This window comes from Pelophylax lessonae (genome assembly GCF_965119305.1).
Source record: "Pelophylax lessonae genome assembly, chromosome: 1".
NCBI lineage: Eukaryota > Metazoa > Chordata > Amphibia > Anura > Ranidae > Pelophylax > Pelophylax lessonae.
In genome coordinates this window covers 752,186,956-752,209,783 of record NC_138768.1, presented here as the reverse complement: position 1 = coordinate 752,209,783, position 22,828 = coordinate 752,186,956, and the positions used below count along the sequence as shown (strand labels likewise).

The 22,828-nt window shown below is 44.3% G+C and overlaps 1 protein-coding gene across 1 annotated transcript in view; it reads left to right on the top strand.

The window, feature by feature from the left end:
* Positions 1-22,828, top strand: part of SLC30A9 (solute carrier family 30 member 9) — a 201,967-nt gene that overhangs the window by 68,574 nt on the left and 110,565 nt on the right. Inside the window, exon 6 of the mRNA XM_082243525.1 lies at positions 18,844-18,926. Within this exon, the coding sequence (XP_082099651.1) occupies positions 18,844-18,926 (83 nt within the window). The remainder of the gene's footprint in view (positions 1-18,843; positions 18,927-22,828) is intronic.

Sequence of the window (22,828 nt, the reverse complement as noted above, 5' to 3'; positions counted from 1 at the left end):
GCTTCTGTTTTTTTCCAATTTAATGGGATTAGGCTTTTCGCTGAGTTAAGCAAATGGGGGATTAAGGTTTTTTTATATAGTTTGATCGGCATTGTCGTCCCGTGAAAAAGACATTCCCATGGGTCCTCTTTGACCTCTATATTAGTAATTTTTTTAATTAAAGAGAGGACCTCCTTCCAAAATACCTTTATTTTAGGGCAGTCCCACCATATGTGTGTCATTGTTCCAATTTCCTGGCAGCCTCTCCAACAAAATCTTGAGGTCTCCGGGTGGTATCTCCCCACTTTATCTGGGGTTTTATACCATCTGGAGAGTAATTTGTAATTCATTTCCGCCGTATTGCTATCTATCGCCGAGTTATGGGCCAACCTAATACTTTTATCCCACTGGGATCCCCCCCTTTGAACCCCTAATTCGTTCTTCCATCTCTCCAGCATTGGGAGGTTCCCCTGACCCTCCCCGCTATTCAGGATTTTATAAATATTTGAGATATTATTCTTATTTTTTTCGGAGATGCAGATTTGTTCATATGGGTTAAGGTCGTTTATGTCTCTTATTGGCTGGGGGAGGGATGCTACAAAGTGTTTAAGTTGACGATACCTCCACTCATCCAAGTTCCAATTGATTTTCTTTATTTTAAGCTCCGATAAAGTATTTATTTTTCCCTTCTCCATTATATCTTTTAATCTTTTATCTCCATCTCCCAACCAATTTCCGTGCTCTTTTCCTTCCCCTGGTAAAAAAAATTTTGTGTCTTGTAGTGGTATTAATAATGAATTATACTCCCAATTTCCTCTGTTGTATATTAAGTCCCATATTTTTAGTGCTTGTCGTGTAATAATATGTGTATCAGTTTTCAATTCTCTATATTTGGGTGGGATCCACATAATTTTACCTAGTTTAGTGCCACTTAAAGTGTCTTCCATTTTTACCCAATTTTTCCTACTTTCTTTTTTCCCCCATTCCATCACCCGTGAAATAATTGAGGCTTGGTAGTATTTTTTAATGTCGGGTAATGCCAATCCCCCCTGATTTTTAGTTCTACTTAGTGTAGTGTATTTAATCCTTGGTTTTTTGTGCTTCCAAACAAACTTAGTTATTAGTGCTTTTAGTGTTTTAAAGAATGCTTCTGGAATCTGAATAGGTATCATTTGGAGCTTGTATAAGATTTTTGGGAGGATCGTCATTTTTATTACATTTATTCTGCCCATCCATGATATAGCTCTTGAGATTAGTCTATTTATTTCTGTTTTTATATCATTTAATAATGGGATAAAATTAGCTGTATATAGTTGTTCTATTTTTGGTGTTAATTTAATTCCCAGATATTTTAACTCATCATTTCTCCATATGAAAGGGAATTCTGTTTTTAACCCATCCCCCTCTTGAGTACTCATTTTAATTCTTAATATTTCTGACTTTGTTTGGTTGATTTTTAGATTTGAGAGCTCTCCATATTGTTTGAAGATTCTAATTATGTTTGGCAGAGAAATCCTAGGGTTGGAGACATAAAGCAGCAGATCATCGGCAAAAGCCGCAACCTTATGCTCTACTCCCCCAATTTCCACCCCCTTGATATCCGGGCATTCTCTAATTGTTGCTAACAAGGGTTCCAATGATATCACGAATAAATGGGGACAGGGGGCACCCCTGTCTCGTGCCATTGTACATGTCGAACGATTCGGACATTGTCCCATTTATTTTTATTTTTGCTGATGGTCGACTGTACAATGTATTTATCCATGACATCATTCTGGGGCCCATGCCCGTTTCCTCAAGTGTTTTCAACATGAACCCCCAGTTAACCCGGTCGAATGCTTTTTCTGCATCGATCGATAATATCACACTTGGGTCTTTATTTCTTAACATTTGTTCTATTAGCAGAATTGTTCTAATCCCATTGTCTTTTCCCTGTCTGCCCGATATAAAGCCCGACTGGTCATCATGTATCCAGTCCGCCATCAGCCCTTTAATTCTAGTTGCTATTATTTTCGTGAACAGCTTAGTATCGGCGTTCAAAAGAGATATCGGCCTATAACTTGAGCACAGTGTTGGGTCTTTCTCATCTTTTAGAATAACTGTGATGGATGCAAGAAGGGCCTCTCTACTCATTTCAAATTGAGAGCCCAGGCCGTTCATGTATCCCTTTAACCTAGGAATTAAAAGGTCTTTATATTGTTTATAGTAACTGATGGTAAATCCATCCGGTCCTGGGCTTTTTCCTCCTGGGGTATCTTTTATTGCTTTTTCTATTTCTTGTTCCGTAATTGGGGCCTCAAGTAGAGCCATTTTTTCCTTATCTATTTTTTTCATTTTTGCTTTTTCCAGATAATTTTTAATCTTTTCCTCTCTCTCCGGGCTGTCTTCTTGTTTACCCACTCCCCTTACTGCATATAAGTTACCATAGTATTTTTGGAATTCCCCTGCTATCTCGGTGGTAGAATGTACCAGGTCCCCCTCTCTATTCCTAATTCGGTCTATAAAATTTATTGATCTTTTCTTTTTGAGTATTCTTGCCAGATTTTTTCCAATCTTATTACCCTCCACATATTTTTCCCTCGCTACTTTGTTGTATTCTTGTCTTATTTCCTGTTCCAATATTTCTTTTAGTTCTTCTTTTTTCCTCTCTATCAGGGGGGTTAGTTCTTTTTTTTTTTCTGTTGTTTTTGTTATTATATCTTTTCTTTTTTGTTCTATTTCATAGATCTCTCTCATTAATCTGTCTTTTATTTCTGTTCTCTCTTTTTCCCTTTGTGCTCCTTTTGAAATTAATACTCCCCTCATATATGCTTTTTGCGCTTCCCATATTATATTTTTGGGTAGTTCCTCAGTATCGTTCATTTGAAAATAAAATTCCAATTCTTTTTCTATTTCCTTGCCCCATTTTTTATCTCTAATCAGTTCCTCATTTATTTTCCACATAGACTTTTTAATTGGCTCTTTCCCCATTTTTATTTTTACCGAAATGGGGGAGTGGTCTGACCAGGTCCTAATCCCGACCTTTGCCTCTAAGACTTTCTCGATCCATCTGTGTTCTATGAGGAAATAATCAATTCTGGAGTATGTCTTGTGTATGTTTGAGTAATAAGTATAGTCCCTCACCTTGGGATTAAGTATCCTCCAGATATCTGCTAGTTGGTTCTGATACAGTTTTGTCCTTATTTCCTTAGTCTGGTGGTTCGAGCGCCTTTGATTTTTTGCTGTGTTATCCATTTTTGGGTCGAGGCTCAGGTTGAGATCCCCTGCCAAGACCACTCCTCCTTTCTTAAAATTTGTTAACTTCCCCAGAATTTTCCCCAAGAAGGCTATTTGTCCTTCATTCGGGGCATAGATATTTACTAATGTAACCTCCTCTCCGTTTAGCGTCCCTTTCAGGAGGAGATATCTTCCCTCCGGATCGGTCGATCTGTCTTCTAGGTTAAATCTAATCCCTTTAGCGAGGCCAATAGCAACCCCACTTGATTTTTTTTTTAGTGTATCTGCATAATACCAGGTGGGGTGACTATGGGAGTACAATCTGACATTTGATTCATGTGTGATATGGGTCTCCTGTAGGAATATAACATCTGCTTTTAGATACTTAATTTCACCTAGGATTTTTTGTCTCTTTATAGGGGAATTCATTCCTCGTACATTATACGAAATATAATTGACTACACTCATTTTTTCTTAGCTAGGTTTGTCTGGGGTTATCTCTTCAAAAGTATGATCCCTCTTTGGGTGCACTAGGTATTTGTTTTTATGGGCTCGATATTTTTTCTTTCTTGGTTTTTCTTCTTCCGTCTTCCCCCTCCCCCCTCTACCCCCCTCCCTCCTCCCTCCCCCCCTCCCTCCTCCTTTTTTTCCTCCTAATGGAGCCCTAGTACTCTCTTTTCCCTTAACTAGGGTAGTCGATTTACCTCCCCTCCATCGACATTCTCCCGAGGTTGAGCTCTGCCCCTGCTCGCCCCTCCCATCCTTCCCTCCCATGTTTAGGGAGAAAGGTTCTACCTACTATCCCGTCTTGGTGCCGTCCGTTTGTGTAACCTCTGACAATCTCCCCCTCCCCCCACCCCCCCTCCCCCCATGCCCCCCCCCCCCTCCACAGTTCAGTCGTTTTTTTTCTCTCTTTTTTTTTTTTTTTCTTTTTTTCTTCTCTTTAATTTCCTCCTTCCTTATTCCCTAATTTTCTTGTTCTTTTTCTTCTTCTCCTGCCACTGGGTTTCTTCCTCAGTTTCTTCCTCTGGGATTTCTTCTTCAGTCCATCCTGGGACCACTATTTCTGGTAGCTTTAAAGTTTCACAAAATGTTGGCATATCTTCAGGAAACCTCAGTATGCCCATTTTTCCGTCTCTTCGTGCTCCCAGTCCTGGCGGGTGTCTCCAAAAATATTGTATATTTTGCTTCTTTAGCTCTTCCACTACTGGTTTTAATATACGTTTTCTGTTCAGCGTTTCCTGTGAAAGATCTGGGAATATTTGTAGTTCGTCTTCTTCGTATCTCCGTTTTGGTCTATCTTTCATTTTTTCCCAAATTTGGGCTCTCACTTCATATCTATGGAATCTCGCTATTACATCTCTTGGTTTTCCTTTTGGGGCACTCTGAGGTTTCCGTATTCTATGTACTCTTTCAAATTCTATTTTGTCTGTTATTGGATTCCCTAGGATGGGGTTGAATATACTTTCCAGCATTTGTTGTAAATTTTCTTCTTTGTTCTTTTCCGGTAATCCTCTAATCCGTAAATTCTTCCTTCTATTTCTGTTCTCTTGGTCTTCCATCTTATATAATATATTCCTCTGTTCTAGCTGAAGTTGCTGCATTCGTTCATTTAAGTTTAATAACTTTTTCCCATGGGTATTTATCTTCTTTTCAGTTTCCTCTACTCTTATTAATGTATGGCCCAGATCTCTGTATAAAGTGGCCATTTCAGTTTTAATTGATTTATCCAGGTTCGAGAACATTTCCATCATTTCTAATTTTGTTGGGGGGTGGTCGTTCATCCTTAGATCTTCTTCCTTCCCCGGGTCATTGTCCTCTGTTGTCTGTATACTCTCTCTGGACAAATCTGGGCTCTCTTCACCTGTTGCCCCGGATGCCTTTGTTCCTTTTATCTTTTTGTTTCCTTCATTAGTTTGTTTTGGTCTTACCACTTGTTGGTTTTCGGTTGTTTCATTTTGGTCTTTCCCTTCCTGGGTCATATACCTTTTAATAGTCCCGGGGCTTGCCGTAATTTTTGCGGTTTTCCCTGATGTCTCCTTTGTCTGTTTATTCTTTATTTTGGACATGATGGTACTTTGTTTATATGACTCTTGATAATAGCTGTACTCCTGCTCAATATTCCCTCAATATTCTCTTGCCCCGCTGAGCTCTATCCAGTCCCTCTTTTAGGGATTTACTTAGGAATTAGCCAAGAAATTTTTAGCACTGGAAGAAATATACCCGGTTTTTAAATTTCAATAGTGGCCTCTTCTAAGTAGTCAGTCTTTAGTGGATTGTCCCCTGGGGTCTTTTGAGGGACCTCTCTCTTGTATTTCTCACGGTGTTTTTTCCCTGTAGAAACTCTTTTTAATTTCTCAGAAGTAGACTACAAGAGATTCCTCCAGTACAATAGAGGCAGAGGGGGTGGAGGTACTTAATTGGTATATTTCAGTCAGTCAGTGTTGCGTACACTCACTCTTTAATCCCTCTTAGTAATTAAATGTATTTTATTTTGGGCGTAGTATACAGTTATATCAGGGCAATCCCAAGAATAAATTGGTGTTGGTGGCTCCTTCCAGGCCGGTTATACCAGACTCCCTCTATGTCTTTATCCCTGGCTGTACATAAGTATAGAGTCTCAGCTAAGTAGGGATCCGTGATGTATTACTGTCCATCATGTAATTACATAGACTTGGTACACACAGTTCGGAGACCCAGAACCAATACTATGTGGGTTAATGTAATAATAATGGGGGGGTTTTCGCCCTCTCACCGTTCTAGCATGGGCGGGTCTACTAGCGATCCCTGTGTCCTCTGCTGCTGTGTCTGCGGCCTTTAACAGGCTCCTCCCCCCATTCTGAGCAATCTCTCACTACAGTCTGTGCTGAGTAAAGGATCGGGGGGGGTCTTGCTTGTTTTAACCCTTTTCCCACTTGGGGGGCTATGACATGCCCTGTCTTTAAGCAGGGATGGCCAGATGAGCCAGAGGGGTTTCTATCACAGCGTAGTACAGTACAGTCTATAATATCCTTTCCACCATGGGTTATCTTGATAGTATTCCCTTTGAACAATGCTTGCAATCAGTTTTCAAATAACGACTTCAGGGGGGGCTCGCTTGTTAAATCCTTTCCTCAGTCCTTTGCGATTCACCCCCAGGCGGAGTATACGGGTCATTCAGTACAGCATAAAGACAGTTGGGAGATATGAAACAAACTTAAAGAGAAGTTTAAATGTGGTTACCATCCTTTCCCCAATCCTTTGTTCTCTCTCTGGGAGTCAGCGCAATTCACCCCCAGGCAGAACATACGGATCGTTCAGAGCACCATAAAGTCAATTTAGGGGTTTGAGACATACATGGGAGAAGTTTAACTGGGGTTTAGATGGGGTTTTCACCTTCACCCTAGTCCTTTACACTCCTTTACGCTGCTGTCATCTCTATCAATGCGACTAAGCAAAATCTAACAACATTGGGAATCTGTCAGAGAGCTATAGACCTGTGTTGGAAGTCTCAGATGAAAGCAGCTATTTTGTGGCTCCAACAAGTTCTGGGGCAGTGAGGTTTAGATTTTGGCATATTTGATATAGTTTTTCTTAGTTACAGACAACGGTTATTAGGACTTTATCATATTCTGTAAGCCTTACTTTAATAAGTCCTGCTCTGGTTCAGTAGGCAAGGTGTCATACACTAATGCCAAATAATAAAATGGTATTTTAAAGTGACATTAAACAATATCTTTATTCTCCAAGAATAATCTTTGCACATCCACTACCTAATGGCCCTGTTATCTATTTTTTATGAAATCGTTTCCTACTGTGTTTTTTTTTTTTTTGGCTCCTTGTAATGTCTCACATGAGTTCCTGAATCTCTCCTTCTCAGCCTCACTTCCTGTTGTTTGTAACAAGCAGAGCACATTAGTTGCGGTCATATGCACGACTCTATGCACAATACATATCTCATAGTACATAGTCCCTAATCAATCTCCGGAGTGAGCAAGAGAGGGTGGCTGCATTCATTGGGACCATGGAGAACAAACATAGCCACCCTCCAACAGGAAGCTGGATCACAGTAGCAAAAAAAAACAAAACCCAAAAGGGATTTGTAGATTTGGAGTAGGCTGAGAGTAATAGAAGGGATTTTGTTGAGTTTAGAATACATACTTGGATAGATTTTATTATTTTTAAACCAGAGTTTAATGTCACTTTAAAGAAGAGGTTCACTCAATCCTGTAGCTGGTGACCTTTTATTAAAAGACACTTACCTGTCCAATGATCCAGCGCCGCACTCACCCAGGCTAGTTCTTCACTAGCCTTTGAGTTCCTAGCACTGGCATCCTAACTTTGGGCGGCTAGCTTCACAGCCGACTGCCCACTGCGCACGTGTCCCAGAAGACTGCGGGGAGGGAGAAGAGGAAGGACTTGCTGCTACTACTGCTCAGTGAAGTAGCCCTGTATACAGATATGCCTAGGTGCCTTGTCTGTTGTGCTGGCCTAAACCTAATGACCAAAAGGTGATTATTAGGCTGAAAGTGCATCAATTAAAGGTAAATTATAGTTCGACTGAGCGCTTGAAGAACTTCTTGCACGCAAAGCAATTCCAATGTATAGGACTAGGTGCTGGTTGTTCCCTTTTTTGGATAAAAGGGAATGAGGCTTGCACCATGTATATGCTGCATACACAGGTCAGCCAAGTCATGGGAGTAGATAGTGGTGGGTCTAGGAGGCTTAGTGGTCCATCCCTCAGATGGACCACTAAACCACCTAGACCTACCACTATCTACTCCCATGACTGGGCTGACCTGTGTATGCAGCATACACATGGTGCAATCCCTGAGCTTATTTTGCCGATATTTTTCAGGATAATTCCATTATACATACGTAACACAATTTTCTCTTTTGTTCATCGAAGGACACAGCGCTCCATAAATCAAAACTAGTGGGTTATATTGCCTCCTCCAGGAGTAGGACTAGGCAGAACAAAAAACACCTGGCTACGCCCATGGGCTGTCCTCAGCTTGGTAGGTATATAACCCCCTTTCTGCTCTAGGTCATCAGTTTTAATCTGTCTAGTCAGGAGTAAGGACCTAGGCTCCCCGCTGGGATCTCTGGTCCTAGCAATTTTTTTTTCTCCTTCCTTACATCTTTTTTGTTTTTTCTCTCGAGAGATCTACAATCAACTGCTGGCTTGGCGACAGGCTGGATAATCTAGATCCAGTGGTTCCTCCCAGCCCAGCCAGCGAGCACTTGCAGACCGCAGCAATGCGCTAGGTTGGCCGCGAAATAGTCTCATGGACAGGAGCTGGCCCGTGAGTTAAATGTCTCACAGGGTCGCATATGACCGGGCTTGAGTCTGAGTCGCAGCAGTCCCTTGGCCAACAGCTCCCCTACTTCGGTGGCGAGGATACTGTCTGGAGCATTACCCGCACCATGGAAGGGTAAGTACAGTCCCCTCCTCCCCTTGTGGCATTTTTTGGAGGTCGACTAGGGTAGCCTCCAGGGACGGTCGGACCTACCTGCAGGTTCCCTGCTCCCATCCATAAAAATCCCTCAGTGAGCTGGGCTTCCCCCACTCCCTTTCCCCCCCTGTCTGGACTTGGAGTCTGATGGGGGTCCCAAGGCAGAGGATGCAGCAGAGACCCCTGGGGTCTCCCGTGCTATCCCCACTCTGCAAGAGTCCTGGGATAGTGTGTCCTGCCCTGGTAGTCTGGAGGGGTCCCAGTGTAGGAGAACTCCTAGGTTCATGCCCCACTGTTTTGCAAGTGTGGGTTTAGTGCAGGGGGGTTCCAGTGCAGACTGTGCAGCGGAGACTCCCCTAACGTGTGTCCTACCTTCAGTAGAGGGTCCCCTTGCAGAGGGTACAGTGTTGCAGAGGGCACAGGGAAGATCCTGGCTGATGGTGACCATTCTCCCTTAGTCTGACTGGTCTCCGGTTGGCGGCCATGTTTATGTAGCCTGATTAATGTCACAGAGGCCATTTTCTCTTAGCCCAAGAGATGCTGGAGACGACCCAAGCCTCTTGGGGATACCGAAGCACCTCCATGCATAGCATCCATGGTGATGCTGGGTCTGAATTCTCTGCGTTCCTCCGATCAGTAGGGTGAGTCCTTGGGGGTCCCTGTTATCTTTCTCTGCTGATAGGTACCCTGATCCTTTAGTGGTGCCACTATGCAGCCTCAATGTCACCTCTCCCCCACTGACCCCCCTCATGGAGGTGGCAGGTCCTTCAGATCCCCAGCTTCCCATGGTTGCACTGCACTTGCTCCTGCAGTCCTTAGTGTCCCGGGTGGAAGTGGCGTGTGAGCAAAAGCCCAGGAGGAAGTGGCATGTGGGCAAAGGCCTAGGGGGAAGCATCCCCCACCTTTCCCTGCTCAATCTGTCTCATCTGATTCTGAGCCTGATGCCGCCGTGGATGCTGCCCATCCAAGGGGGCTTAATATCACACCCCAGATCCATCTGATAGTGAGGATTATTCCTCCATGGTCGCAGCAGCGAATTCAAAAGGTAGACGCAGTTATCACTGCAGTGCATGAGACTTTAAAAATGGAGGATGCGGCTAAAGTTGCCACAGACGTGGCTGTGTCGTTTGGTATGCATAAGTCACCTCGCACTCCAAAGGTGTTTCCTTATGTGCCTTATTTTGACAGGTTTTCCTGTAAGGAATGGGAACTACCAAAATTACCCTTTGTGGTCCCCAAACGTTTTGCTGTACATTACCATAGAAACAAAGAATGTGTCGGCAGATAAGAACCATTTGGCCCATCTAGTCTGCCCAATATATCTGAATCCTATGAATAGTCCCTGGCCCTATCTTATATGAAGGATAGCCTTATGCCTATCCCATGCATGCTTAAACTCCTTCACTGTATTTGCAGCTACCACTTCTGCAGGAAGGTTATTCCATGCATCCACTACTCTCTCAGTAAAGTAATACTTCCTCATATTACTTTAAACCTTTGCCCCTCTAATTTAAAACTGTGTCCTCTTGTGGTAGTTTTTCTTCTTTTAAATATGCTCTCTTCCTTTACCGAGTTGATTCCCTTTATGTATTTAAAAGTTTCTATCATATCCCCTCTGTCTCTTCTTTCTTCCAAGCTATACATGTTAAGGTCCTTTTAACCTTTCCTGGTAAGTTTTTTCCTGCAATCCATGTACTAGTTTAGTAGCTCTTCTCTGAACTCTCTCTAGAGTATCTATATCCTTCTGGAGATATGGCCTCCAGTACTGCGCACAATACTCCCAAGTGAGGTCTCACCAGTGTTCTGTACAGTGGCATAAGCACTTCTCTCTTTCTACTGCTTATACCTCTCCCTATACATCCAAGCATTCTGCTGGCATTTCGCGCTGCTCTATTACATTGTCTTCCCACCTTTTAAGTCTTCTGAAATAATTACTCCTAAATCCCTTTCCTCAGATACTGAGGTCAGGACTGTGTCAAATATTCTATATTCTGCCCTTGGGTTTTTGCGCCCCAGGTGCATTATCTTGCATTTATCCACATTAAATTTCAGTTGCCAGAGTTCTGACCATTCTTCTAGTTTTCCTAAATCCTTTTCCATTTGGCGTTTCCCTCCAGGAACATCAACCCTGTTACATATCTTTGTGTCATCAGCAAAAAGACAAACCTTACCATCGAGGCCTTTTGCAATATCACTTATGAAGATTTTAAACAAAATTGGTCCCAGTACAGATCCCTGAGGTACCCCACTGGTAACATGACCTTGTTCTGAATGTTCTCCATTGACTACAACCCTCTGTTGTCTGTCACTCAGCCACTGCCTAATCCACTCAACAATATGGGAGTCCATGCTCAATGACTGCAGTTTATTGATAAGTCTTCTATGTGGGACAGTGTCAAAAGCCTTACTAAAATCTAGATATGCAATGTCTACTGCACCTCCACCGTCTATTATTTTAGTCACCCAGTCAAAAAAATCTATAAGATTTGTTTGACATGATCTCCCTGAAGTAAACCCATGTTGTTTTTCATCTTGCAATCCATGGGATTTAAGATGTTCCACAATCCTATCCTTTAATAGGGTTTCCATTAATTTGCCTACTATTGATGTCAGACTCACTGGTCTATAGTTGCTCGATTCCTCCCTACTACCTTTCTTGTGAATGGGCACGACATTTGCCAATTTCCAATCTTCCGGGACGACTCCTGTTACTAATGATTGGTTAAATAAATCTGTTAATGGTTTTGCCAGCTCACCACTAAGCTCTTTTAATAATTTTGGGTGTATCTCATCAGGACCCTGTGACTTATTTGTCTTCACTTTAGACAGCAATCTTAGAACGTCTTCCTCTGTAAAGACACATGCATCAAACGATTCATTAGTCATCCTTTCAAGTGGAGGTCCTTCTCCTTTTTCTTCTGTAAAAACTGAACAGAAGTATTCATTAAGGCAGTCGGCTAGCCCTTTATTCTCTTTTACATACCTTCCGTCCTTTGTTTTTAATTTAGTTATTCCTTGTTTTAATTTCCTTTTTTCATTTATATATCTGAAGAATGTCTTATCCCCCTTTTTCATAGACTGAGCTAGTTTTTCTTCTGCCTGCGCTTTAGAAGTTCTTGTAACCTGCTTGGCCTCTTTCTGCCTAATCTTGTAGATTTCCTTATCTTCATTGCTCTGGGTTTTTTTATAATTACAAAATGCTAGCTTTTTATTTTTAATGATTTGGGCCACTTCTGCTGAGTACCACAGTGGTCTCTTCCTTTTTTTGCTTTTACTGACAAGTCTAATGCAATTTTCTGTTGCCTTCAATAATGCACCTTTTAAGTAGTCCCATTTCTCCTGGACTCCATGTAATCCGTTCCAGTCTGATAAGGACTCATTTATGACTAATTTCATTTTTGAAAAGTCTGTTTTTCTAAAATCTAAAACTTTTGTTTTTGTGTGGTGTGACTCTTTCACAGTTCTTATATTAAACCACACTGACTGGTGATCACTAGATCCCAAGGTTTCGCCTACAATGACATCATATACCGAATCCCCATTTGTGAATACCAAATCCAAAATGGCCTCCCTCCGGGTTGGCTCCTCAACCACTTGTTGCAGAGACAACCCCAGTAGGGAATTTAGAATATCTGTACTCCTGGTAGAACTTGCTATTTTGGTTTTCCAGTTTATATCTGGAAGATTGAAATCTCCCGTAATGATAACTTCTCCTTTCATTGTCATTTTAGCTATTTCTTCAACTAGTAGATCATCTAGTTCTTTAACTTGACCAGGTGGTCTATATATCACACCTACACGAGTTACTGCATGATTAGCAAACTGCAACGCAACCCAAACTGACTCTATGTTGGCCTCACCAACTTGTATTAGGTTAGATTTAATGCTATCTTTCACATACAGGGCCACTCCTCCTCCTTTCCTGCCTTCTCTGTCTCTTCTGTATAAAGAGTACCCTGGTATGGTTATGTCCCAGTCATTTCTTTCATTAAACCATGTCTCCGTAACAGCCACTAAATCTACATTCTCAGATGCCATTATTGACCCAAGTTCATTGATTTTTTTACCTAAACTGCGAGCATTTGTAGACAGGACTCTGAGCTTATCATTTCTTAACCTCTGTGCTTCTGACCTGTTCTGGCATTGTTTCGGGGGGCAATTGGACTCTTGTATTTTCACTCTTTTGCCCCCCCCCCCCCTTCCTAGTTTAAATACTCTTTCGCAAATTCTTGGAGTTGTTCACTAAGTACATTTGTTCCTTTGAGAGAAAGATGCAAACCATCTTTTTTGTACAGTTCCTTTCTATTCCAAGTAGAGCTATCATGAGAAACAAAGCCAAATCCTTGCTCTTGACACCATTTACTAAGCCATATGTTGAACTCCTTTATGCGCCTCTGCCTATCATTCTGAACATTATGCACAGGCAGAACTTCGGAAAATGAAATGGTGGATGCAAAATCCTGTACGTCATTACCAAGTGTGATAAAAGATTTTTTCACCTCTGACACTTCATTGCAAGCCAGGTCATTTGTCCCTAGATGGGCAAGAACATCCACGTCCCCTTCCTGCTTTGCTTGCTTAACAATATTAATAATACGCCTTCTATCTCGTCTAGCAGTAGCACCAGGGAGACATCTCACAAAACCATTTTCTTTAAGCTCCACACTTCTTATGATTGAATCACCCAGCAACAGCTGCTTCCTTTGAGACTTCACTTTATCTTTTTTGTCCTTGTCCTTGGCTGCAGTCTGGCATACATTAGACATATGAGTCGATGGTTTCTCACCCTCTGTGCTTGAGTCCATATCCATGTTGTCCTTACATTCTGAGAGTGCTGCAAATGAATTATGGAGAACCACCGACTGTGGGACATGTCTTCTATCCACCACTCTAAGTCTTCCAGAACCTACAGTAACCCATCTGCCATTTCTGGGGGTCCTCTGTGGCAGTGGCATTGCAGCAGTCCCAGTTGGAGTTTGTTTACCAGATAATTTAAATATCTCTGATTTCAAAAATGCAATTTCCTGCTGCAGTAAGGAGAATTGCCTACAGATCTGACAGCATCCGAATCTCCAAAGAGTGGAACATGAAATAAATGCACAACAATTCCTGCACTGAACCAAGTCTGCCATTTTAAAGAGGAGAAAAAAAATTGTAAATTTAAGTCAAACAAATCTTACCTTTTTTTTTTTTTTTTTTTTTTTTTTTCTTTTTTCCACCTTCCAGCCTACCTCCTGACTATCTCCTGCAATATCTCTTCACTGTACTTAAAATGTTGTACTTGAATGGAGTACTTGCAGCTAATGAATTAGGCCAGCTAATGAGTATGTCTCTAAATATACACACACTCCTTCACAGCTCCTCCCCCAGCAACAAATGTAACACCTTAATGAGCTGATCTCATTAGCAAATGCACAATAGCAAACACCTGACCAAATTCCTTACCTCTTCTCAAGCAATGGTCAGCAAAAAACAGATGATTCAGTTGCAAACTCCAAGCCAATCTCTTTCAGTATCTCTTTAATCTCTTCAGTCTCCTGCAATATCTCTTCACTGTACTTAAAATGTTGTACTTGAATGGAGTACTTGCAGCTAATGAATACCCTTTTGAGGAGTCCCTTTTAAAAAAGTGGACTAGTCCACCAGTGGCACTCTTTTTTTTGTTCGTACCTTCATTCAGGGGGTTTGACATGTGGCTCCACCTGTACAGTCTTTTTTGCCGACCTGGGATTTAAATTTGGCACTTTCGGTTCTCCAGAAACCTCTATTTCAGAATAGTCAGTAGATTCCCTTGCCTACATTATCCCAGAAGGTGATATTCTTGGTGGCTATTACCTCGGCCGTAAGGTATCGGAATTGGAGGCATTATCCTGTTGTAGTCCCTATTTAGTGGTCCATAGGGATAAAGTGGTTCTTCGTCCCTGTCCACCATTCCTTCCCAAAGTTGTCTCTAACTTCCATTTTAATGAGGACATTGTGTTGCCTTCCTTGTGTCCAGAGCTGGCTCATCCCAAGGAATTTGCTTTGCATAACTTGGGTGTGGTTTGTGCGTTTCGGGGGTATCTGACAGCTACTGAGTCCTTTCGGAGGTCAGACTGGCTTTTTGTGGTTACGAACTGACCAAGAAAAGGCCTGGCCACGTCTTGGCTACCATCTCCAGATGGATCAGATAGACGATGACTCAGGCCTATTCCATTAAAGGTCAGGTTCCACCTTTCCCTGTCACGGTGCATTCTACTCGGGTGCTGAGTGCTTCTTGGGCCTTCTGTCATCAGGCACAAATATTGCAAGTTTGCAAGGCGGCCACTTGGTCGTCGGGGCATATCTTCACAAAATTATAAAAGGTAGATACTTTGGCATCTGCGGATGCTTCTTTTGGCCACAAAGTTTTGCAGGCTGCTGTTTAAGAGGGGCTGTTCCCTCTTGAGGGGTGTTTCTTTTTTTTTTTTTTTTTTTCTTTAAACCTTTATTTTTCAGATGGGGCTCATGTGTCCTGGTTAAGGGCGCTTATGTTTAGCCTTGGGTTATTTTCCCCACTCCTCATTTTCCTTTTGGCACTGCTTTTGGACATCCCAGTAGTTTGATTCATGGAGCGCTATGTCCATTAATGAATGAAAGAGAAAATGGGATTTTTGTACTTACCGTAAAATCCATTTCTCTGAGTTCATCGACAGACACAGCACCCACCCCTCTATGGAGTTCTTATACTTCTAATACTGCTTGCTACTAAACTGATTACCTAGATCAGGGAGGGGGGTATATACCAAGCTGAGGACAGCCCAAGGCCGTAGCCAGGTGTTTTGTTCTGCCTAGTCCTACTCCAGGAGGGGGCAATATAACCCAGTAGTTAGTAGTAGATTTTGATGAACTCAGAGAAATAGATTTTAAGGTAAGTACAAAAATCCCATAATTAGGGCATCCTAAGTACATCCTTGGTACTCCGCCTTTGTCCTTGCCTTTGTCCTTGCCTCCTACATTCTGCCTGCACTATAAAAACATGGAAGTCACTATACCATTTACTGACCTCTGCACTAATAGAATAGGGCTGTCAGGTGCCATGGTAGTGTGTGTGCTTCATGTATACATATGTGGAATGTCACATTTGCCAAATGGATTGCACATCTCCTACACAGTACAATCATCACAATTCTATTAGCATGTTAAAATGTACAGTCTATCAGTGCAAACCTAATTTACACTTGTATTGAGAAACTCAAAGTGGTTGAAAAGGCTTCAGTTTTTTTTACATTAAAAGAATTGTGAAGGCAGGTTTTCTATCTTAATCCATTATGTGCATTCGGATAAAAAGCCTTTTGTGTGCAGCAGTCTACCCAGCACCCCTAATTACTTACCTGAGCCCCATCTCTGTGCAACGATGTCCCTCGGCCGTCCGGGACTCTCCCTCCTGATTAGCTGAGACACAACCGTTGTGCTTGTGACTCCCGTGGCTGTTAAAGTCAGCCAGTCAGGAAAGAGGGGGGGGGGGGCCGAACTGCAGCTCGGTGTCTGAATGGACACATGGAGCTGCAGCTCGGCTCGGGTGCCCCCATAGCAAGCTGCTTGCTTTTGGGGCACTCAACAGGAGGGAGGGGCCAGGCTACCCTGTGCAAAATCAACTGCACAGAGAAGGTAGGTATAACATGTTTTTTGTTTTTTTATATAAATAAGAGACTTTACAATCACATTAATACATTCTATGCATTACGAAGAAAACTTTTTTATGTGCAGACCCCCCTGAATACGGTACTTACCTGAGCCCAATCTTGGTCCAGCGCTGTGCCAGAGAGCAGTGCTGCTCTCTCCCTCTCCCTTCTTACTGGACTCAGTCAGAGTAGTGGGAGCCATTGGCTCCTGCTTCTGTCAATCAAACCCAGTGGCTTCCTACGGTGCCACATGGAGAAGAAAAGCCTGAAGCACCGGGGGGGGGGGGGGGGTAGAGATCCCAAGGGGGGGAGAGATCCCAAAAAAGGAGAACATGTTTGTTATGTTTGTTTGTAAAGTTACTATTTTCTTTTTCTTTTCTAATCACTTTAATTAAGAGTAACTGCACTTTATATAGTTACATAGTTACATAGTAGGTGAGGTTGAATAAAGACAATAGTCCATCCAGTTCAACCTGTGTAGGCATGTGTGGCTGTAATCATCTCCCATACCCCTGAATGTTCTGATCCTTGAGATGTAAGTCTAAGAGTCTTTTGAAAGCCACCATACTACCCGCCGAAACCACCTCTTGTGGTAGAGAATTCCACAATCTTGTTGCCCTAACAGTAAAGAACCCCCCGCGTTGCCTGAGGTTAAAACGCTTCTCCTCTAATCGCATTGTATGCCCTCGAGTCCTCATGCAATCCCTTCGAATGAACAGCTTTTTTTCTAAGCTGGGATCCCCATTAAGATATTTATAAATTGCTATCATGTCCCCCCTCAGACGTCTCTTCTCCAGGGAGAATAAATCGAGCGATTGTAGACGCTCTTCATAGTCAAGGTCCTCCAATCCCCTAATTAGTTTAGTTGCCCTTCTCTGGACAAGACAACAATATATATATATATGTATTCTACACACAATTACTACACCTCCCATATTGTAATTCAAAGTGGTTCTAAACCTTTTTTCTCTATTGTTCATTGACAGACGCAGCTCCATATTCCTCTTGACCATTGGGTTATGCTGCCCCCTACAGGAGTAGGACACTAGGCAGGAAAAATCTTTACCACGCCTATGGGGCAGTCCCTGCAGGTGTACATCCACTCACTCTGCTATAGGATTCAGTTTGTTTCTGCCTAGTTTAGGAGTAGGGCCTAGTTCCTGGCTGGGACTTCGGTCTTAGCTTGTCTTTTTTTATTTTAAAGGGAACCTTTGTTAAAATTTTTTATTTTTTAGCTAGTTATGTTCCTGAGAGAACTGCAATCAACAGCTGGACTGGGTTTCGGACTGAATATCCTAGATCCTCAAGGTTTCCCAGCCCGGCCAGCGAGCTTGTGCTCAGCGCTAGGCCACGACAGAGCCCCAATGGACAGGGGCTGGCCCGCAAATGAAACACCTCGCCGGGATGCACACGACCTGGTTCAGCCTGGGTCGCAGCGTAGCCCTTGGCCATCAGCACCCCCACCCTGAGTGGAGAGGTAGCCTGTCCAGAGTCATTGGTATGGTGAGTAGTGTCCCCCCCATAGCTCTGGCGGTCTCGGGGCGAACGTAGGCCCCTCCCTAGGAAGCTCGGACCCTCAGGTACCCCTCATTCCCTCTGGCCTCTCGGTATGTACCAGGCTCCCCCCACGGCCTCCCTCCCCACCATCGTAGAGGTCACTACCTCTGTCAGCGATGGGGGTCCTCAAGGCGTGGACGCGCCGGTCCCGCTATAGCGGATCTGCTGGGGGAAGGTTAATCATGGTGGGGGTCCCCAGTGGGAGCCCCCAATGCCACTAATAGTTTGGACCTCTTAGCGGGTCCTGGAAACCGCATGGCGCGCAGATGGGGCCGCCATTTTACTGTAGAATCAATCAGCCTCGTTTTGCAGAAGTTCCCATTGAAATGCATAGGCGGCCATGTTTTTGTGGTTTCCCCATAGGAATGCATTGGGTGGCCATTTTCTCAGAATCCGCTAACGCTGGACAGCAGGGAGCAGCTAGGCCTTTACTCTAGTGATGACCCATGTACTGGCTCTTCCTGTGAAGATCGTTTTCTCTGCACAGCAGACTGATCCTGTTCTCCTCCATATCGTATGTGCGTCTGTCAATGAACTTCAGAAAAAATGATTTTACGGTAAGTCAAAAATGCAGTTTTTGTTTCTAAAATAAGAGGTTTATACTTATTGCCCAGAACAGCCCTGACCCTCTTCTTGTCGACACTCTCCGCTCCTCCTTTCCTGTGTATGAACTCCTAGAAAGCTGCTATGGGAGTACACATGTGGACACTCTCTCTTTTGAGTCGGGCTGAGTGTGTTCTTAGACAAAGCGTGGTGCGGTTCGACCCCGCTCCCTTCTCACAGGATTTGACTCGCAGCAGTAGGAGCCAATGGCTCCCACTGCTCTCAATCTGTCCTGTGAGAAGAGGAAGAGAGATCTGCATTTAGATAAGGTTCTCTTGGAGTTTGGATTTAAATTATGCATTAGAGAAACATTTTTTTATGTTCCTGTTATTTAGAAAAAATGGCACATTAGCAGTATAATTCTTGGTGTGACTTTGTGCTAATTAGCAATGTAAAAACTTTTTCCACAGGGCAGTGGAAGTTTGGGGGAGTCCTGAAGCCATTTTTAGGGAAAGAAAATTAAGAAAAGAAGAAGAGATTGCATACAAAGAAAGTGAGTTACCTTTCTCCAATGGTAAGATAAATATCCAGTACAACATATACAATGTCACTTCGTATCATGTGATGAGCACCAGCTTCCAAAAAAAAATAGTTTGTAGTGTTCATCTGAGTATTAATACTCGGGAGCATGACTGTAAATTTAGTATTTAGAAGCCTCTAATTCAGAACATATTTATAAACTGTATGGCATATGACAGACAATTGATTACTGTGCAGATCTGCAGCATTTGCTTTTGTTTGGTTTAGTGAGTAAATCTGACTAGACCAAGAAATTTCCCTGTAGTTGTACATTTTATTTATCGAAATAGTGTCATTTATTTGACACATATAAAGTTTTTTTTATTGAAAGTAATAAATCCTATGTAGAGCTGCACAATGCATAGACCAGATGTAACTTCTGGGGTTGCTTGCAGTGACTGCAGTGGATGGTGCTGTGCATAACCAGAAATAAAGTTAAAAAATACCAGCATTCCAAAGTTACTTTTTCACAACTTTTTGTGTATACCTAATGTCACACAGGTCAATCTTCCAATGTTTAGCGGCCTCTCAATGTCCCCCTTCCTTAGGTTTCACACTTATGCAGTTTGCTTTTGATCTGTTTTTGTAGTGAGATTTGTGTTTTTTGCACACGTGTTTTTGATGCGTTTTGCATTTTTTTAATGCTTTTGTGGTTTTTCCCTTGCGTCCTCTGACAGTCGCCGCCCGATGGTATTAGCCTTCACTAATGGGTAATGGCGCACTCTGCAGGAGCAGGCTAGGTAGATAATTCATTATCAGATTAATACATAAAAACTTTGTACCTCAGCACGCCACTAGGGGGCCATCCCTCAGCCATTACCAGAACCCAATCTGATATTACCTCAGTTTGAAGCTGCCTAGCATCAGGAGTAGAGCTAGGTCTTCCATGCTGAGACCTAGAGTCTCGGTTTTCTTTGTTTTTTTTCTGAATTTGTGTTTTTTCTTTACACAATAGATTTTTATTTTCTCTCACTATCACTAGTTAGTCAGGGATTCCTTTCCTGGAGGACTACAAGTGACTGCAGAGCTGGGCCTCGGTCTGGGTATCATAGATCCTTTATGGAGTCCCAGCCTGCCATTGAGCGTCGCAGGTTACTGGTACACCCAGGCCTCGCAACGACAGTGCCCCTCCGTATGGGGACGAGCCTGCAGAGCTGCGCTTAGCTGAGGATGTCTCAACCTGGATCGACCGCGTGTTGCTAGCGTCCCTCCATGGCTGACGGCACCCCTACTTAGGGTGGGAGGTCTCCCGTATCTGAGTGGTGCCCGCTTCTGGACTGGTGAGTACTGATACCCCCTTGTCCCTGGGGACGTTTGGGGGGTTGTGGGCCCACTCTTAGGGGATAGCAGGGCGGGTGGTCTCTGTAGGATCCGCCTTCTGGCCGGGTTGTGGGCTGCCCTTCCCTCCCTGCTCCTGCTGGGGGTGCTGTAGAGGTTCTCTCTGGGGTCCCTGATGTTAGCCAGAATGTGTTTGTACACTTATTTTGCCGCCGTTTGGGGCGGCCGCCGTGTTTTATGGTGTGCAGTATCTCAGCTCTGTGTGAGGACAGCAGCCATGTTAGGATTTCTGCACAGGCTCCCGGTCGGGCGCCATCTTGGATGTGGGCAACATGCCTAGTAAGGGCAAGCGGCCATTTTCCCTGTGACTTTTGTCATAGGCTTTCAATAGGCACCTTTTCTCTTGGCTTGAGGGCTGGCCTCTAGCGATGTGAGGTCACTTCCTCCTTCTTCTTGCTTTTCTCCTGTGTAAAAATGTGCTGACAGGCTGGGGATTTTTGTTAATCCCTCTGTCGTTTTTCAACCAAAACTATTTTTACTTGTTGCTAGTGTGTTTTCACAGTGGGCTCCTCAGATTGCGGGGGGAGGGGGTCCTCGGGAATCGCTAATTTAAAGGGCCAGCGTCCCTTTTTTATTTTAAGGCAAATATGGACTCCCAGGATAATAAATCCCCCGCAGACCTGGTGGGGGCTTCGGGTACACCTGAATCCTCTCCCATGGCCCCTATATCTGCTGCTCTGGCGACTTTGGCGTCCCAGGTGAATCTGCTGATGTCGGCACGCTCCTCCATAAAAACGGCCTGTGCCCTCCCAGTCCTCTGACTCTGAGCCCAAAATGGTTGCCACGGACGATGGTCCCCCTGAGGGGTCCCGGTCCGCCGTTTTGAGAGAGAAGAGGAGGGGGAATCTTCCTCCTCTGTAACGCGGGAACCTGCTACGATGGATGCTCTCATGGGCGTCATAACGGAAACTCTCAATCTTAACGATGAGCCGGCTCAATCAAGTGAGCGGTCCGTTTTGTTCGGGTTCCGCAGACCCCAGAAGTCGGGTCAGGCTTTTTTTTCCTGCCCGGAGGGTTTTCACGGGATTGTGAATGGCCAGTGGCGGCGCATTTAGCACATGTTGGTGGTGTCTAAGCGTTTTTGCATCAGCTACCTGTTTTTTGGAGGCGGTAGACGAACGTTGGATGGTGTCCCCAGCAGGGGATCACACTGTGTCTAGGCTGAATAAGTCCACCTTGCTGCCAGTAGAGGATTTCTCGGTATTCAGGGATCTAGCTGATAGGTGTGTGGAAGCGCTTGCCCGCCACATTTATTTAGTGGCGGGTTCCCTATTGAAACCTGTGTTTTACCTCAGTGATGGCCTCTCGGGCGCTCACGATATGGTGCAAGGGGCTTTGCAGCAGGATCAGCTCATCCACACTGCGATGTTCCTGTGCGACGCGGCCTTGGCCGGGGCTCCGTTGGTCGCACGGTTGTCGGCGGTGGGGATTGCGATCCACCACATTACCTGGTTAATGCGCTGGTCGGTTGACCACGCGTCCAAAAAGACGGTGTCTGAAGTCCCCTATGAGGGGGGTCGTCTTTTTGGGATAACTCTAGTTGAGTTGCTTAAGGGCCTCACGGGAGGTAAGAGTACTCGGCTGCCCCGGGTCACCTAGGGTGAGCCCCTCCGCACGCGAAGGGGGCCCTCCTTCAAGACTCAACATAATTGCCCTTGTGCCTTTGGGACGCAGGAGAAAGGTAAACCCTTCTGACTTTCCGGTGGCCACGAGGAGCTGTGGTCGGTTAAGCCACATGCCGGTGCGTCTGGTTCGGCGGCCCAGTTTACCTCTCCCTACAGGGAAGCCCTCCCCGTTGTCGGGGTGGGGGGACATCTACTTTTCTTTCAGGAACCCTGGTTGTCCGGCATTCGAGACAAGTGGGTTCACAAACTGATTCGTTCAGGGTACAAGATCGAGTTTCGATCCCGCACCGCAGACAGGTTCTTCCCGTCCATTCTCCAGCTGTCCCCTGATCGTTTCAGGGATCTCATGGGGGCTGTGCACGATTTGCTTGCCCACGGAGTCATTGTACCCGTTCCTTTCCGGGAAAGGTTTCCCGTTTTTTTACTCCAACCTGTTCACGGTGCCCAGAAAAGAGGGCATGGTGCGTCCGATTCTGGACTTGTAGTCCCTGAACCGCTTTGTGCGGGAAGTTCGGGATGGAATCCATCCGGTCGGTCTCGCTTTGGCTCCCAGGGTTTTCACCAAGGTATTGCCTCCAGTGCTAGCTTTACTGCGTTTATGGGGCATTGTGGTCCTTGGTTACCTGGATGAACTCTTGTTGAGGTCGAACTCATGTGTAACCTTGGCGAAAGATCTGGCCGTGACGGTTCAGACACTTCAGGAGTTCGGGTGGACCGTCCATTTTCAGGAGTCGGCACTGACTCCCTCTACTCGTTTCCAGTACCTAGGGGTCGTCAATCTCGGGTCTTCCTTCCGGAGGACAAACTCGGGACTCTGCGGGAGGAGATCAGAACTTTTAGGAACGGCAATCTCTCCTCTTTGCGGACCTGCATGCGGGTTCTGGGCCTGATGGTCTCAGCCTTCGAAGCAGTT